The sequence below is a fragment of the Melanerpes formicivorus genome, unplaced genomic scaffold, assembly GCF_026170545.1.
Source record: "Melanerpes formicivorus ecotype bairdi unplaced genomic scaffold, bMelFor1.0.p_v2 SCAF_90, whole genome shotgun sequence".
Lineage (NCBI taxonomy): Eukaryota > Metazoa > Chordata > Aves > Piciformes > Picidae > Melanerpes > Melanerpes formicivorus.
The window spans coordinates 270,771-290,011 of record NW_027142442.1 but is presented as its reverse complement, the minus strand read 5'-3'; the positions used below and the strand labels follow the sequence as shown (position 1 = coordinate 290,011).

Here is a 19,241-nt window from a genome sequence, read left to right as displayed (position 1 = left end):
GATGAGATCACTACCCACAGTGCAATCTCAGAGAACACAGTAAATGTTCTGATTTCAGATAGCAAAGATTCAAATATCATACATTCAAATTTCAAGATAAGTCAGTTTTACAGAAATAGTAACAATACTGTGGACTTTGCCACGTGTTTGACATTAACGTGTGATGAATTGCTGCTTTTGCCTTTGGATATAAAACCCTCCTGCGATCGAAGAAACAGTCCAATTAAAATAGTGCTAATTGTTTTTGTAAAGAGCACCCAAGTTAGAGTGATCAGCTACTTCCAAGAAAAAGGCATGATGGGATAGTTGTTTCTCTTAATAACAACCTATTTTTTTGCAGAAGGTCAGACATTTGCAGCTGAAGATTTAGTATTCAGGATCAGTGGTTGCTGGACGATGTGTGACTTGGGATTTTCTTTGCCATTGATTCTGGTTCATTCAAAGTAATTTTCCTAGCCACTCACCCCGTTGCAACAACAAGAAATACAAATGAGATTGTATGTTTTAAAAGAAACAAACCCAAAACAGGCTCTGAGCATCTAAAATGTTTAAGAATTGACTGAAATACCAGCAGTAAATATTAAAAAGAAATATTTTGATGCATGATTTCTTTAAGACAACTCTGTTCAATACAAGTATAGAGCTCTATATGTAGGAGGCAATGTTGAACTCATGATAAAAATGAAGTAAAAAACCAATTTTTGTTTTCTGCCTTCTGGAGTTGTATATTATTCTGAAGGAAAAGTAGAAACATGAAGGAACTTGCTTGGCTAAGTCATACTTAGAATTCAAGATTCCTGTGATGAGCTTCTCGTTTATCCTGCTCATCTGCTTCCACAGAATAACTGTCAGCTGAAATTTACCCTACAGAAAGGGTTCAGGAGACTTTTAGTGATTTTTGTTGTGTTTTCACTTTGGATTTCTGAGTAGCAGCTACACAAATGTGAGGTATAAGGGAAGTATGTGGGGACAATAGGTTCAGTGACTACGCGCCTTTTCATTTTCACCCATCCTCCCATTCCTGTCCACCATTGCTGGGCCTCTGTCTGCCTAATCACAAGAGGACTTGGAAATTATCCTTGCCATTTCCAGATGGGCCACTATTATTAAATTTTATTTAACCATATGGATATATGCTTGTTCTCCTTGCAGAAATACAAACATGTATGCATTTGTTATCCAGCCATTTCAGAAATCAAAATCCTCAGAGACTTCCTTCTTCTAGATTAATGACTGTACTCACAATTCTTGAATAAGAAGTCAGTCTTATCATGGTCAAAAAAAAAAAAGGAAAAAAAAAAAAAAGACAAAAAGGTCTGCTGCATTGCTATGAGAACCTTTAAAATGTGTCATTAATTGGTCTCTGTGCATACATGTTACAAAATGCAGGTAATCCCTAGAAATGTTCAGAGCCTAAGGCCCTTACACAGTTCTCATTCGGGTTAATGGCAAACTAACCAGGAGCTCCAGGGCAGACTGTCAACTTAAAAATAGTGCTGAAATAATTCCATTATGAAACAGACCACTTAAGTTCCTAGCTGCTTTTTGGAAAGCTACCATTCATTTACTTTCAGTTATGACCTATAACTGAAAAATAAAAGCAAAATACTGATAACACGATCACAGTAAAACTACTTAAGAGTTTTCACTGGTCTATATTAGGAATTACAGACTACAAGTCATTTACACCTAAATGTGACTTTACAGATAAAGCAATCTGAGCAAACACTGATAGAACACAGTGACTTCTTTATTGCTTTGTGTTTGTTGTATGTATTTACTGCACAGCATTTATGTGCTCCTAGATTTTCAAATGCTATAAAGAGGGTGTCAATAGAAGGCTAAAGTTGCTTAGTGGCAGCTCTGCATAGGGTCTTGTGTACTCAGATCCCAATTCAATTAAAAAAAATATAAAGAGGGCAAGAATAGGAGAGAGTATTATAGACAGACCCCAAGGCAGTTCTTGTGAAAGCCAATCTCTATGCAATACTTAAGCCTCTGTTTCTAATACACCAAACGCAGCTGACTTCAAAATTCAAGCCACAATGCTGCTAAACTTTATTTTCAGTGAATAATTACTGATGCCTGAATATTTAGGGGGAAACTAGGAGAGTTACATACAAGTTGGCAAGTTATAATCTGACAGGTTAAAAAACACTTTTTGTAATACTCAAGTAGATTATTTGCAGACTTTTTTTATTCCTGGATAAAGACCCTAAGTCTTTATGTTCATCTAGCACTGCAGTGGGGGAAGACAGAAGGGCCAGACTAGTAATAAATACATGCAGAAGATATTGGCTTGCTTTTTACATACAAGCTGCACCTACAAGTACTTGAGTAATTTACATTTTAACCCATGCTCATTGTATGTTGTGCTTCAAAGAGCTGCACATAACTTTTGGACAACTGACAGCAAAATCACATTGTTTCAAATTAAGCTGTTAAAAATTAAGTCAGGATATTCTCAGTCAGAAAATCCCCATCTTGGTTTCCCCTCCCCTCCGCCCCCTTTAGATTTATTGTTGATCTTCCCATAAAGAGGATTACAATCCTACAGCTACTTTCAAAATTCTGTTATTTACCAGGAAATACTTTGAAAAAACAGTTGGGAAATAGTTTTGCATAATGAAGCATTAATAGGACAAATCCCCTAAGAATGATGTAGGCCATATGTATAGATGAATCATGCACAGAAAACTGAGTTAGGGAAGTATATGCATTACCCACTTAAACTGTAAAATATCATTCATATTTAGGTTTATAAACAGAAGGGTTGGGAACTATTGAGTTCTTTTGGCTAAAGCCCAATATTGGCCTTATTTCAGTTTAATTGGAAGAGGATCTTGAATTCATCTTCTCCATGAGATATCAGGAACCTGGATTTCTGTTTGTACCAAAGGTTAATAAGAAATGTGTCTGCAAAAGTCAAACAGCATTAAATACCAAAAACTGATTATTATTCTGCAGGAGTTGTTCTGTCATTCATAATCTCTCCATGCTCTAGCCTTCCACAGCTAATCTTTAATGGATGACATGCAAGAAAGAAAAATAACATCTAAAAAAGGACTCTAAAGTGAGCTTTGAGGAAATGGAAAATACCTTTCTTCTGGGCTGGATGTTATTGTCACCCAAAGTTTATTACTGGCAATATTACTTATTTCCTCTTACTTTATAGGATATTAAATCAAACCAACTCTCTAACAGCCACTTGGATATTTATTTTCAGTTTTGCTATGACAACTATTGCATATGCATTCAGCAATTATTTTCCATGTTAAATTTGGAACCATCAAATAACATTCAGGAATATTTGCACACCGTAATCAAGAATTCCAAACCACCAGAAAATGTTAATTCTCAACATATTTGCAAAAACAGAGCTGAAAAAAGAGACTTCACTGTAGGTATGTTGCTGGGGTTTCCAAGAGACTGAAAGCTGCATAACACACACAACGGTGTTAGCAGTACTGCTTTTCCCTTTTTCCACACTGTATTTTCTGTCGTTCCTCTGGCCATTCAGAGAGTACCTGCAGAATGCCACTTCAGTTTTCAAACGTGAAAAGTGGTATAAAACACCTAGCAAGGCTGGACTCAATCCATGTATTCCTGCTGAGCTGACTCTGATTTTAAAAAGAATTAACTTTTTGTAACATTACTGCGAGATATTCGCACCTCACCCTACCCCCTCTATCCTTCTCCCACCCCTGAATGGCCCTTGCTACAAAAAGGGTTTAAGAAGAAATATTGTTATTATATTTTCATTCATTCATTCTTAGTCCCAACATCTATCACAGAATCACAGAATCACCAAGGTTGGAAGAGACCTCAAAGATCATCAAGTCCAACCTGTCACCACAGACCGCATGACTAAACCATGGCACCAAGTGCCACGTCCAATCCCCTCTTGAACACCTCCAGGGATGGTGACTCCACCACCTCCCTGGGCAGCACATTCCAATGGAATCACTGTGATAGCAACAAAAATATTCCAAGAGATGAGGTTCTGATGCCAATTCTTGCATACTTTGTTGCATTAATGGTGGGAGATAATGTGAGAAGAGAGAGCTTTGATTTTTTCCTAGTCTAGAGAGGCTACCACTATGCTCTACAATTCTCACACTCAATCCTCTCTTTCCTCTGTAAGTTCCTACATAGCCCCTGATTAATTAATTCTTCTGCTAGGAAAGTACTCATTAAGTGGGATTTGTTCTCTCTGCTAATTCTTTTGAAGTCTGAACTTGAAGGTCTCTTCTCTTCTCTTCTCTTCTCTTCTCTTCTCTTCTCTTCTCTTCTCTTCTCTTCTCTTCTCTTCTCTTCTCTTCTCTTCTCTTCTCTTCTCTTCTCTCTTCTCTTCTCTTCTCTTTCTCTTCTCTTCTCTTCTCTTCTCTTCTCTTCTCTTCTCTTCTCTTCTCTTCTCTTCTCTTCTCTTCTCTTCTCTTCTCTTCTCTTCTCTTCTCTTCTCTTCTCTTCTCTTCTCTTCTCTTCTCTTCTCTTCTCTTCTCTTCTCTTCTCTTTTCCTTTGTAATGCCTCCGTCTTTGGCTGTGGTTCAATCCCCACATTTGTCTTCCTGCCTGTCCTCAGAAGATGCATGGTCCTTCCCTCATTCCACTCCCTTAGACAGAGTGCCACTATTCCCTTCTCTGTTCAACAGATCAGAGTTCTGTGGCCCTGCATGAAAAGATTTATCTCTTCTTCATAGCCAGTTTGCATGTTGTGTTCCCTTTTTCCCTTACGTTATCCTAGTCCCAATTTTGCCTCCACCTTTGGTCTTGTTCTTTTAATGACAGGCAGTGAAAGTACTTTCTGGCTTATGACAAGAGCATATCCAATAATAAAGAAGCTGCAGGAACCTGTGGCAAGTATGATCACCAGAAACAATATTCTCTAATGATGAAAAGCCTGCAACCAAACCATCAAATTCCTAAATTTTCCTTAGCTATAGCTACTAGGCAGAGACAGGGACATAAGGAAACTCTAAACCACATTTTTCATGCTAGTAAAAAAATAGAAAATAAACACCTTCCCAAAATAAGTTATTGCATAGAATACTAAAAGCTTTCTTCCATCATGTGCATCTTCTGCTCAACTCTACTATTTTCCCCTTTCACTCTCTGATGAAGCCGAGATGTGGTGCTGAGGGATACCGTTTAGCACCAGACTTGGCCGAGTTAGATAATGGTTGGACTGGATGATCCTGAAGGTCATTTTAAACTGAAGCAATTCTGTGATTTCACAAAATTCCATGTTTTTCACTTCTTCCTCTGAGCACAGTAAAAATCACAAAGCGAGAAGATTTGGGTTATTTACTTTTGAAGACTTGTGTAGCTTCCTTTTAAAATGGTCTTTACCTTCAGCTTACCTGCTCTTTCCACGGGACTTTTTCAGGTAAAACCCATCAATTAGAGGGTTATATTTTAAAATAGAATTGCAGTATTCCTCACAGTAGATAATATTTGAACAGTGCACCTTTCTGATGGCTTTTACAATATGAATTTTGTAGAGCCAGTACTAAGTAATAATAAAAATGTGAACACCCATATTTACCAGCTTCACCCAGCCATGTGTTATCCACTGCAGCAATTAAACATTAACTACCCACATGAAATCACAGCAGCATGTGTTCTATTTTCCTCAAAGGACTTAACACAAGGGGAAAAGCTTGTCCCTTAAACACACTGAGTCTTTATGAGGTTCCACTTGTCCATTAGAACTCACACTAAGGCTGTTAGGAGAGAGAGACACCAAGATCCCCACAAATTCAGTTGGGTTCACATCATTCCGGATTTCAAACCATTTACCCAAACTTGGCAACAGAACTGCAAGCCAGGAAGCAAAAATACTTGAAATATTAAAAGTACTGGAAACAGCTGAAGTAGTAAGGAGCCTCTTGCCCTGTCTCTCTGCATTTAAGGATTTTATACTTCTTGAACTACTAAAAGGAGAAAAAAAAGTGGGTGGTTTTTTGGTTTTTTTTAAGGTCATCCTTATCACACATTGTAGCTCTCATTAAAATTTAGCTTATTCTTCCTTTTAAAAATGATTATTTTATCATATTCGGGGGGACCTTACAGCTGCCTTCCAATACCTGAAGGGATCCTGCAGGAAGGCTGGAGAGGAATTTTTCATAAGGGTGTGCAGCAATAGGATGAGAGGGAATGGTTTGAAGCTGAGGGAGAGTAGGTTTAGAGTGGATCTTAGGAAAAATGTTCTTCAGTATGAGATTGGTGGGATTCTGGAATAGGCTGCCCAGGGAGGTTGTGGATGCCTCCTCTCTGGGGCTGTTCAAGAGCAGGTTGGATGAAGCCTTGGGTAGCTGAGTCCAGTTGAGAGGTGTCCCTGCCCATGGTGATGAGGTTGGTGTAGATGATCTTTAAGGCCCCTTCCAATCTAAGCCATTCTATGATTCTATGAAGACAGTATTATGCTTAGGACAGAATCATAAAGCTTAAATAGTAGTGCAGGAAAAAACCAATTTACTAGCAAATACTCCAACTGTATCCATAAAAGTGAGAATGAATGTGGCTTTGACACACCTTTTGATACACATTTGTTTCCAGATTTTAATAAGCAATGAACACCTATATCAAAGAAAATATTTCTCTATTACAGGTATAGAAGTCACAATCTGAGCAAACATCCAGGAACAAACACAGAGCTTGGCATTCAACCCAAACAATTTGCATTAGCTCTTGGCTGCTAGATGTAGCCGTGATACACAGCGCAAATTTTTCTTCTTTGAAAATAAGGCAAGCAGTTAATGTGAAATGAAAGAAGAATAAAGTTATGTTTACTAGTATGCAGATTAGACTTGTCTTTCCCATCCTAGGAACTCTCTCTTCCATCTATGATATTCAGAGAATATTGTATTTTCAGGACTCTGACATTAAGTGTGAAATCAGCCCTTTGTTTTTTTTCAGCTGGAGAAGTTTTCTGCTCCATTTTCCTAAAGACAGTTCCTCCTCCCTTCAGTACTAGCATTTTAAATACAGGTATTAGTACTATTAACAGTATGTGAAGTTTCCTAGCTTGCAACTTATTGATTAAAAAACATCCTGATACAACAAATTCATAAAGGCACTCTCATTCATTTTTTTTTTTAGATCATATGGAGAAAATCCTCAGTATTTTTTATTCTCCAGGTACACTCTTCACACAGTCACTTTTCAACAACAAAAGTACTCATCTTCCTTACTTCAGAAATTGCCTTCAGTCCTGTGTAACTCCTCAAATATCAATTAACAAATGTAAGCGTGCCTTCACCTCCAACTATAAGCTTAAAAACCTTTCCTTGTGGGAATTTGTATGAACTTCATTCACTGGATACAAATCATCATTACACAAAAATTCTTTCTAACTACCAGAAGAACAGATTTTTTCAAGAACAGCAGAGGTCTCTTGTTGAGGTGAACGTGTGACTATCTCCATTCATGGGAAGGGGGTAGTATTGCTCTGAACAAGCTAAAACAATAAGTGGTATTTGAACTGCTGGTTGAAAGGTAGAGGCACTGGTAATCATTATTTCCCCTTGTTTGTTCAGGACCTTCCAACAAAACAAACAACCTTTTTGTGATTGGATTGACATGGTGTTAACAATGCATTTAATGCCCAAATCAGTATGAATACAGGTAAAGCTCCTGCTAATACCAGTACCAGGATGTTAAAGCCACCTATTTTCCAAGCAACTCTAAACAGCCACACATTAAAAAAAAAAAGAAGCAAAAAAAAAAAGCCAGATCTTCCCTCCTTTAGCAAATAAAGCTAACGTTCACTGGGCCACGTCATATAGCAACCGTGGCTACTGTGCGAGCCATCTGTTAAATGCTTCTCTACTGTACCTGCAATCTTTTCTGCAATCTTAGCTTCTGTCGCTCTCTCTTGCAGTTCTAAGTCCAGTTTTATTGTCTTCAGCTCCTGGTCCTTTTCAGAGAGCTGATCTTGCAGCTGAAATGAACACATGGACAGTTAAGATTCTTCCGTGGCTGAAACAGGCAACTACAACAAATTTTTAAATAAGAGCTTCTTGCCCCCAAACTACAAACACTAAGCAATACAACAGAAGTTCAAACAATTAGATTTATTTGAAAGGACAAATGTTACAAATATCTCTTTCATTACTGTGCCTGTCTTGCTCCGTGAGGCAAGCAGCAATGTGTGTGCCATTATTTTTACTTAAGATTCTTCTCCTCAGATACCACCAGCTGTAGTTCTTATAGAATCACAGAATTGTTAGGGTTGGAAGGGACCTCAAGGATCAGCTAGTTCCAACCCCCTCTGCCATGGCCATGGGCAGGGACACCTCACACTAGAGCAGGTTGCTCGGAGCCCCATTCAGCCTGGCCTTAAACACCTCCAGGGATGAGGCTTCTTCTACCACCTCCCTGGGCAACCTGTTCCAGTGTCTCACCACCCTCATGGGGAAGAACTTCTTCCTAACATCCAATCTGAATCTACCCATTTCTAGTTTTTTTTCCATTCCCTCTAGTCCTATCACTACCTGACACCTTAAAAACTCCCTCCCCAGCTTTCATGTAGGCCCCCTTAAGATACTGGAAGGCCACAATAAGGTCTCCTCGGGGTCTTCTCTTCTCTAGACGGAACAGCCACAACTCCCTCAGTTTCTCCTCATAGGAGAGGTGCTCCAGCTCTCTAATCATCCTCGTGGCCCCTCTCTGGACACACTCCCATATGTCCAGATCCTTCCTTTAATAGGGGCTCCAGAACTGGATGCAGTATTCCAGGTGTGGTCTCACCAGAGTGGAGTAGAGGGGGAGAATCACCTCCCTTGACCTGCTGGCTATTCTTCTCTTCATGCAGCTCAGGATGTGATTTGCTTTCTGGGCTGCAAGTGCACACTGGTGGCTCATGTTGAGCTTCTCATCCACCAGCATCCCCAAGTCCTATTCTTCAGGGCTGCTCTCAAGCCAGTCCCTGCCCAGCCTATATCAGTGCTTGGGGTTGCCCCGACCCAGATGCAGGACCTTGCCTTTGGTCTTGTTGAACCTCATAAGGTTGTCGTGGGCCCAATTCTCCAGTCTGTCAAGGTCCCTCTTCTTGCTAAGGAAGTTATGAATTACATCAAATACAATGTGGGTGGTGTCTGCAGGAATTGCCTATTTCCTACCAAAAATACTGACATTATGGCCTAAAGACACTGTGGTGTAAATACACCATTTTTGTATGCATCACCAAAAAAGAAAACTGATACTTTTTCACGAGCTGAGCCTGGGAATTCACTAAATCTGTTCTTGGATAGATGGCTGAGCTTGCCATGGAATATTCAATGATACTTCACAGAAGGGTTACAGTCTGTTCTGTTGTTTAGGCACATGAAACTGCTACTAATGCTAGAAGCAACGTAGTGCCCAAACAGGATGAAATTTTCTTCCCCTCAACAAAAAGGACATCTTAGGGCACATTTGCTATTTGGACCACATGTCTAGAAGCACAAGCTCCAGATTCTATTACTGAAATCCTGGCCTTGAATTTGCTTCTCCTTGGTTTTCATCCATGGTGCAAGAACCCATAGCTGATTAACAAGGCCAAAGTGCAGGATGAAAGACTGTTTCTTAATTCCAGGGAAGCAGCATTGAAGCAGATACTAAGAATCCAAAATGACCAGAAATCTATTGATTGGTGCACTCAAATAAATAACAAAACTCAATTAGTAACAGGTTAAAACACATGTTCTGTAAGATAACCATAAAAGAGCAAACACTGTGATGTGAATATCTTAATAGTACCTCTTTATTTTTGGCTCTGAGAGTGTCCAATTCTTTCAGAAGGAATGCAGCTTCTGTTTTTCCACCTAACTCTGCAGCATCCTTCCATGAGGATTGAAATTCAGGAAGCATCCTGTTAGCTTTTCTTTCTACAGTGCTGTGACTAGGAGGGGTTTAAAAAAAGAAGAAAGAAGGAAAGAAAAATAATGCAAAACCAGTTCCTTGCCCCCTCACCCCTGGCCAAACAAAACACACAGAAATAAATTATCAAAACTTGTTAACCACTGCAAATGCATTAAATAGCCAGTAAAAGGGATGCCCTTCTATCACTTCTTAAATCTTTACTTCTGAAAAAAAAAGAAAAGATCTGTAAGTCTGGAATAGTAAATAAATGTACTACAGTACCAAGGCACAAAACAGATGAATATAAATTGGTTATGAAACCTATAAACAGAAAATGCTTAAGGAAATAAAATATTTAGAACCCCATGCTTAACACAGACTGATAAGGTAAGGAAAGTGATGCTCAGGTTAAAAGAAAACAAACTCTTTTGGTAGGATGGAAAATTCCACATGAAGTGAAATGAGAATATCCAGAAGACAAGATCTCGGAATTCATCTTCATCTAAAGTGTCATTCTAAATATTATAATTGACAACAGGAATTCCATACTGTATGCCAAAGATGGGGGTAATTAAGACATGAATCAATGGTCACAAAAATTATGTCTCAAGGTAAGTCTTTTATAAAGCTCCCTGGCTATTTGTTGATACAGGGAACTCAGACCTGAGCTACTTGATCTGGTTAAAGATTCCTGCTCACTGCAGGAGGGTTGGACTGGATGACCTTTACAGGTCCCTTCCAACCCAAAGCATTATATGATTCTATCACCTCACTTATAAAATGGCAGCAAAATCAAGCAACTGAATGGATTATAAGGAGGATATGAGGTATTTTCTGCTCTCATATGCCAACTGCAATCTATTTGAGGAAGGACAGACTGTGCATTTTATACGGTACCTACTACAAGTGATTTTTAGTCCTTAGTTTTAGGATCTTACACATATATGGCTCAGTATGGAAATTAAAGACAAAAAAATTACCAAAATTAATGACAGCCTAAAAATCATAGAATCAAGAAGGTTGGAAAAGACCTTAGAGATCATCAAGTCCAACCTGTCGCCCAACACCTCATGACTACTAAACCATGGCACCAAGTGCCACATCCAACCCCTTTTTGAACACCTCCAGGGACACCTCCCTGGTCAGCACATTCCAATGGCTAACAACTCTTTCTGTGAAGAACTTCTCACCTCAAGCCTAAACTTCCCCTGGCGCAGTTTGAGACTGTGTCCTCTTGTTCTGGTGCTGCTTGCCTGGGAGAAGAGACCAACCCCCACCTGGCTACAACCCCCCTTCAGAGTTTGCATTACACTTTTCAATCACATTTACCCTTCTCCAGATTCCCATCACACACTGCCCACAAGATATTACAGCTCTTCGTCCTGCTCAGTCATCCTACTCAGGCTACATTGTGCTTGTTGTGTATAGCCAGAGAGAGTACTTTTTGATCACCCTTTCCTATTCTGTTCAGTATGCTGCCTTCCTCAAGCAAAGAAGTGCAGACATGATGAGTCCAAATAAAAAGCTGACTTACTCATTGTCAGATGGGAAATAATTTCCCCTATCTTTATCTAAAAGTAAGTATGCATGCTGTCTATAATTTGAATCTAGAAAAGGTATAGAAAAGGATAAGGCTTTTACCTTGGTTCTTCAGGACTGGAATTATAACTGATTTGGACTCCTCTTCTTTGACTGGTTACCAGTGAATCTGAACATTTTGGTGCTTCAGCTTCTGCTTGCATGAAAAATTCTGTCTTTTTTTGAGAACTCTGATGACACAGAAATTCCATACAGAAGTCATCTTTCTTCTGTTCCAAGTTGTGTGTTTCTAATTGGAAATAGAAGCAAAGATATTTTTCATTTGGAGAAAGGACACAGAGTCAAGATTTCTCATCTGAAAATGGCTCGCTATATTCTCATTCGTGGCAGAAAGGAAGAAAGTACTTTAGCTGCAGATTCACAGCTTCCTGATCCCACTAAGGAACAAGAGCTGTGTTACCTAGAGTACAGATCATAGAATCCTAGAATTGTCAGGGTTAGCAGGGACCTCAAGGATCATCTAGTTCCAACTGCCCTGCCATGGGCAGGGAGCCCTCACACTACATCAGGTTGCTCAGAGCCACATCCAGCCTGGCCTTAAAAGCCTCCAGGGACGAGGCTTCTACCACCTCCCTGGGCAACCTGTTCCAGTGTCTCACCACCCTCATGTGATGAACATGGTGATGTAAGTGTTACAACCTATTTACTGGATTTGTCTCATGGAAACCTGAAAAAATCAGCACCGCTTCCCTTAAATGACTGCTTAAAATGCTGACCCTAGGAAATTATCTACCTATCTTTTACACAAATCAGCTCTAACCTAGCATGACATGATGAATCTCTTCTGTAGGCCAGGAAATCTATTAAGATCTTTTTCAAATCTATTTTGGCTACAGAAGGAGTATCAGCAAGCTGTTATTAACAATGATAAATTTAAGGCCCCATTATTGACTCCTGAAGAGTGTAAGTCACAGGCTCATACAACTAAAGAACTTGAAGAATGCCAAGCACAAATTGTGCCAAAGGGAAAAATGATCTGATTAAAATGTTGGCTGTGAGAGTTCTCTTAAGCTTGGATACTAGATTATTTTAGGACATACTTCAGATATCAAGGTACTTAAATGAAAGTAAGACCTGCATACCATGAATATTCTTTCATAAAGTAAGAACAAGTAAGTTTTAATTATAGAACTATATTAAAAAAGGAGAAGGAAGAAGCCTAAAAAAAGCTGCAAATGGGGGAAAAAGTGCATATATTCTTCATTCTTTCATTTAGATTAGTGGAGAACAAACACTGGAGCTTTTGCTCATTTAATAATGTTAGTGTTTCCAAACATCTTTGATAAATTTCAGGGTATATATTCTTTGATCCAACTTATTACTTCCTCCCTCCACAAAAATAATAAGAAACTAACTATACAGTTGCTCTCATCTACAAATAGCTCAGAAATACACATCAGTATCAAGGTATCATGCTGCATGTAAGACACAAAAAGCACAGATTCAAAGCAAAAAACACTGAAGACACTCATTAACATTTGTTGCTATAGAATACTCTTTCCTTGAAGAAGAAAAGACAAAGGCAGTGGCACAGGAAACATCCTCAAGGCACAAAGAGATGACGTGTGGATTAGCTGAAGTCAGTTTAATGTGTTCCCATACATAGCTATGAGTTACTGCCTTGAGGAAAATGCTGTTGGACCCTCTATTCATCTGTGTTCTCCTTACCTGCTTCAGCACAAATCCACTTGAATCTGCTCTCACCATTCCTCTAAATGATAACCGCTGATTTTTGTACTAGAGGAACAACAGTCAATAGTGTATCAGGATCTTTGGTTCTGAGGAGTAATAAATGTGGCGACCATAACTTGATGAACTTGATTTGTTACCAACTATAACCTAATGCTACTTTCAGTACCATGTTCTTCAGATCCCAGCCGATGCAGAAACTGAACACAGCCCACAGTCACCTGGATTCCTTGAGCAAGTGCACACAGCTGTTCACTGGCTCAAAATCCTGCAGGCTTTGGATCAGAGGTTTCCTCTCAAGTGCTGCTGCATTTAAAAACTCTGCTGCATTCAACCTCTTGGTTCTCCTTACAGTAAGTACCAAGAATTTCTAAAGAAACAAGCCCTAAAAAATTCACTATGTATAATCTAAGAACCTGCCCCAGCTTGGGATCAGCAGCACATAAGGGCAAAATCTGGAATCCTCTCCTACTCTGAATTTCACTACTTGCTTAGTTGAAATATGCTTCCATTGAATCTACATATCCATCAAGCATCATCCTGCCCATTCCTCCCACTTCAGATAGAGTGGCTGGAGAGCGGCCAGGCAGAAAGGGACCTGGGGATACTGGTTGATAGTAGGCTGAACATGAGCCAGCAGTGTGCCCAGGTGGCTAAGAAGGCCAGTAGCATCCTGGCCTGTATCAGGAATAGTGTGGCCAGCAGGAGCAGGGAAGTCATTCTGCCCTGTACTCAGCACTAGTTAGGCCACACCTTGAGTCCTGTGTCCAGTTCTGGGGCCCCTCGGTTTAGGAAATATGTTGACTTGCTGGAACGAGTCCAGAGAAGGGCAAGAAAGCTGGTGAGGGGTTTGCAGCACAAGCCCTATGAGGAGAGACTGAGGGAGCTGGGGTTGCTTAGCCTGGAGAAGAGGAAACTCAGGGGTGACCTTATTGCTGTCTACAACTACCTGAAGGGAGGTTGTAGCCAGGAGGAGGTTGGTCTCTTCTCCTGGGCATCCAGCACCAGAACAAGAGGACGCAGTCCCAAACTGCACCAGGGGAGGTTTAAGCTGGATGTTAGGAAGACATTCTTCACAGGAAGAGTGATTTGCCATTGGAATGTCCTGCCCAGGGAGGTGGTGGAGTCACCATCACTGGAAGTGTTTTAAAAAAGACTGGATGAGGCACTTGGTGCCATGGTTTATTTGATTAGATGGTGTTGGGTGATAGGTTGGACTTGATGATCTCAAAGGTCCTTTCCAACTTGGTTAATTCTGTATATATATAGTTGCAAACTATACTCTCACACACTGAAGGGGAAATGCAACCTTTTACTTGCCATAAGAACTTTTCCTGACCTTCTTCTCTAGAGCATAATTTTTTATAAGCTATATATATCTGAAGTGCCTGAAGTGAAGTGTGTTGCATTCTGTGCAAGAAACCAAGTCCAGTGCTACCTGCTGCAATAACCAATGACTCTATTGCCATGAGCCTTTGTTCCTTTTTTACTGCACTCCCCTTTGGCCCACACTATATGAAAGGCAGAGAAGAACAACCTTCTCACTCCAGAATGCTAAAAAAGATTAGATGACCTTGGCTACCACAGTTACAATGAGACAAGTTTTTAAAAAGGATTTTATTCCTTTAGCATCAGAGTGATCAACTGAACAACTTCTTCTTCTTTTCAGTTCCTGTTTTTTGAATTTGGTGCCTTTAGTGCCAGGCTTTAAAAAGAGGTCACAGTCATTGCAGCTGAAAGGCACCACTGGAGATCATCTAGTCCAGGCCCCTTGCTCAAGAACAGTGACTGAGAGAAACTTGCACTGGATTATGGCTTTTGAATAGCTCCACAAGCAGAGACTCTACAATGTGTCTAGGCAGCCTGTACCAGTGTTTGATCACACTCACAGCAAAAATGGTTTTCTTTGTATTCAGATAGAACGTCATGTGGCTTTTTAATCTGTGTTCTTTGACTCTTGTCCTGTCAATGGGTACTAGCGTCTGGATTTTTCTTCCTCTTCATTCTCTTCCATCAGGTATTATTCATATTGACAAGATCCACTCCCTCAACTCTTCCCTTTTTTAGGCTATCTCAACTCTCAGTCTTTCCTCATACATAAGATGGCCCAATCCAATGGTGGCTCTTTGCTGGACTTGCTCCAGTAAGTCCCATCTCTTTCATGTACTATGGGGTTCAGAACTGGACTTGACACTCCATATGCGATGTCACCAGTGCTGAGCTGAAAGGATGAATCACCTCCCTTGATTTGCTGGCAATGTTCTTCTTAATGCAGCTTGGCTAGCTTGCTGTGAGTGCAAGGATCCTCATCCCTTTCTGTAGAGCTGCTTTCTAGCCATTTGGTGTCCTTCATTTCCAGCTTCATGGGATTATTCCTGGTCATGTGCAGGGCTTCTTGACATTTTCCCTTGCTCATCTTCACAAGGTTCCTCTCTGCTCAATTCTCCAACTTGTTGAGGTCCCTCTGAATGCCAGCATAACCCTCTGGTGTATCAACTACTCTTCCTGGGTTTGTATCATCAGCAAACTTGCTGAGGGTACACTCTGATCCATCATCCAAATCGTTAATGAAGACATTGAATGGGATTGGATCCATTTTTGCCTCTGGAAGTGCACTACTAGTGATTTGCCTCCCACTGGACTTCGTGCAACTGGGCACTATTAAGCCAGTTTTCAATCAATGTCACTGTTTACTTATTTAACCATCATTTGCTTCTCTTTTATGATGTTATAGGACACAGTATCCAAAGTCTTATCAAAGTCAAGGAAAACAACATCTTGCTTGATCCATGCTTTATTTTCTGCTTGTCAGGATAGACTGTTTTTGACCTTGAACAAGGTGATCCCTGAATATCAACCAGCTCTTTTGGATGCCTCTTCTCTCCAGTACTGTATTCTATGGCATTCTTCCATCAGATCTCTGAGGAAGCCTGTCTGTTCTTCTGACATCCACAGCTGAGGTCCAGCTTTTTGTCCTGCTTCCTCTGCACAGGATGCTGAACTCCCATCACATCATGGTAACTGCAGCCAAGGCTGCTCCCTGACTTCGACATCCACAACTAGGACTTCCTTGTTTCTAAGTATGAGGTCCAGCAGAGCACCTCTCCATGTTAGGATCTCAAACATTTGTGTCAGGAAGTTGTCATCAGTAGACTCCAGAAACCTCCTGAATCACTTTTGCCTAGCTGTTGTGGCTCTGGCAGATCATTACCTTTGTTGTAGTCCCTGCTGAGGACAAGGACTTGTAAACATGGGGCTTCTTCCACTTGTTTGTGGAAGGCCTCACCTACTTACCTAGTCTTCCTCCAAAGGATAACACAACTTGGGTCCCTACACCCTTAACCGTCACCTCCAGAGCCATATAGTCACATGTAGTATTTCCCAGGTCACCACAATGGTGTCACTGGTGCTCACATGGAAGAGCAGTAATGAGTGGGAAAGGGTCAGATGAGCCACAGCAGCCTGTCTATAACATCTTGAATATGAGCTCCCAACAAGCAGAAAAGCTCTGGGCAAGTCAGCAGACAGATCTATTTATTGGTTTATTTTTAAAACCTCAGAAACAGAATAAGGTAAAGATGTCTGCATGATGAGGTAAAGATCTGCATTAGGGCCCAGGTGACCTTCATGAGGTTCAACAAGACCAAGTGCAGGGTCATAGAATGGTCCAGGCCAGAAGTGACCTCCAAAGGTCATCTACTCTGACGTCCCTGCAGTCAGCAGGGACATCCCCACTTGGGTCAGAACAATCTCCTCGCTATCAATACAGACTGGAGGATGAAGTGATAGAAAGCAGCCATGAGGAAAAGGACTTGGGGATACTGATGGAACATAAGCAGGCAGTGTGACCTTGCAGCCCAGAAGGCAAAACACATCCTGGGCTACATCAAAAGAACAGTGGCCAGCAGATCCAGAGAGGTGATTCTGACACTCTGCTCTGGTGAGACCTCACCTTGAGCTCTGGAGCCCTCAACACAAGATGGACATGGACCTGATTGATCTGGTCCAGAGGACAGCCATGAAAATGATCAGGCAGTTGGAACACCTCTGCTATGAAGACAGGCTTGAAGGAGCTGGGGTTGTTCAGCCTGAAGAGAGAAGGCTGAAGAAGAGAAGGGGAGACCTAATAGTGGCCTTCCAGTACCTGAAGGGGACCTACAAGAAGGCTGGAGAGGCACTGTTTACAAAGGCTTGGAGTGGTAGAACAAGGAACAATGGTTTCAAACTACAGAAGAGCAGATTTAGATTGGATGTTAGGGACAAGTTCTTTACCATGAGAACAGTGGAATACTGGAACAGGTTGCTCAGGGGGGTAGCTGAGGCTCCATCCCTGCACATACTTAAAGTAAGGCTCAACAAGGCTCTGGGCAACCTGATTTAGTTAGGATGCCCCTGCTTACTGCAGAAGGGGTTAAAGATGACCTTCGGAGGCCCCTTTCAGCCTAACCCATTCTATGATTCTATTCTATGATTAGCAGCACAACTTCAGGCTAAATCTTTAGGCCATTTTTATGCCTTCAACTGTAAGTTACAGCAGCTGAAAAAAAAAGAAAGGTATTAGAATGGGACTAAACCTGTGTTGGCATTTATTAATGCTAATGCTGCTTCTTTAAGCAACTTACATTTGCAGTACATCTTTTCATCCACATTCAATTCCCTCAAGCACATGGGTAAGACTAAGCAGCATCACAGCAAGTCTGTAAGTGGCATTCCCGGAAATGTTAGGTGAAACACAGAGGATCTGGTGGTTTTTCCCACTGGCTTTGTATGAGAGAAGATGATGGCACCCCCCTCCACTCAGGAGTGGAAACACTCTGCCCAAGGGCATTAAGGTCAGAGATTTTTACTTGTTTAATAAAGCTGTAATGCATTTTTTTTTTCCTGTAGGTCAGCATGCTAAGTCTGTCTGTAGAATGCTTTGGGGAAGACATTTTGAATACAGTCAGACCTTTGGGCATAGTGATACTTTTATTTTTAAAGCCACTTCATTCTCCATGTAGCCCCACCCCAGGTAATGCAGGCCTTGGCACATGGTAGCTTATAATGCTGTTAAAATAAGTGGCGATATCAATCAATGCTTTCCCTCGTACCTCCTGCAAACTGTGTTGTGCCCTAATTACCAATGCTGCAGAGACACACTGGGGAGCAAGTAGCATTTGCAATAATCAGGCTGCACAAGGAACATCAGAGAAAGGGTAAAACAGCCTGGGCAAGCTTTGGAAGTAAAAATGCTGTAGTTTAAGTGGTGGCATCGCCATTGATTCTGGTCCTTGAGTATACTAAACTACTTATTTTTGATATAAAATAGGACAAGTTCAGCAGCCCAGATTAATATTTCACTATGGGGAGAAGCTGAACACCTGATCTGCTGTATGTATTTATCTTGAATGAATAGCTTGTTCACATTGAGGGAAAGAAAAGCAAATGTTAGGAAGAAGGAATATAAAGACGCTCGAATTAAAGCTGGGAATTGATTGTGAGGGACGTAAGGGGAAGATAATGCTGTCATGGCTTGAAATAGTAAAGGCAGGACAGAATTCAACGTTGTTAAGCTGGGAGTAGTTAAAAAGTCAAGCAAAAACATTGAACCTAACACATTTTTACAGGCAGTCACTATTTCACATAGCTTCTTAGAAGCAGGGGACTGGCAGCGAGATCAGGGAACGCACAGCATTAGAGACTTCTGCACAGATAATATGGAAAGAAGTGTAGAAGATGTGAGTGCATAGAGGTGCAAATCCACCTAGAAGGCTAAAGAGACAGTAGCAACCCTTGTTATACCATCCAGCATATTCAGCAGTCCTCCAGAATAAACTGGGTAGATATATCCCTTGCCTGTATTCTTTCACCACCTTACTAAGCTAAATTGCACTGATCAGCTCCAAGGTTTGCAGGGGATCTCTGTGGAATAACAAACAAAAGGAAAACAAACAAAACACAACACAGAACATGCACACAGCACCACAAAACACATGGCTGGCTACAGATATGCCTGCAGATGAATATGGAAGCCCTTGGTGCTCCAAATCAGCTTCGAGTGTAGTAGCATTTAATGCTTACTACCTATAGCTTCCTAGTGTTTGTTTGAAGCTGGTCTCTAGCACAGACAA

The 19,241-nt window shown here is 40.8% G+C and overlaps 1 protein-coding gene across 4 annotated transcripts in view; it reads right to left on the bottom strand.

The window, feature by feature from the left end:
• Nucleotides 1-19,241, bottom strand: part of MIPOL1 (mirror-image polydactyly 1) — a 224,678-nt gene that overhangs the window by 158,007 nt on the left and 47,430 nt on the right. For all 4 annotated transcript variants that reach the window (XM_068165582.1, XM_068165581.1, XM_068165584.1 and 1 more), the window contains 3 exons: nucleotides 11,485-11,671; nucleotides 9,742-9,883; nucleotides 7,837-7,942 (listed from right to left, as the gene is read on the bottom strand). In XM_068165582.1, coding sequence (XP_068021683.1) covers nucleotides 7,837-7,942; nucleotides 9,742-9,883; nucleotides 11,485-11,671 — 435 coding nt within the window. The remainder of the gene's footprint in view (nucleotides 1-7,836; nucleotides 7,943-9,741; nucleotides 9,884-11,484; nucleotides 11,672-19,241) is intronic.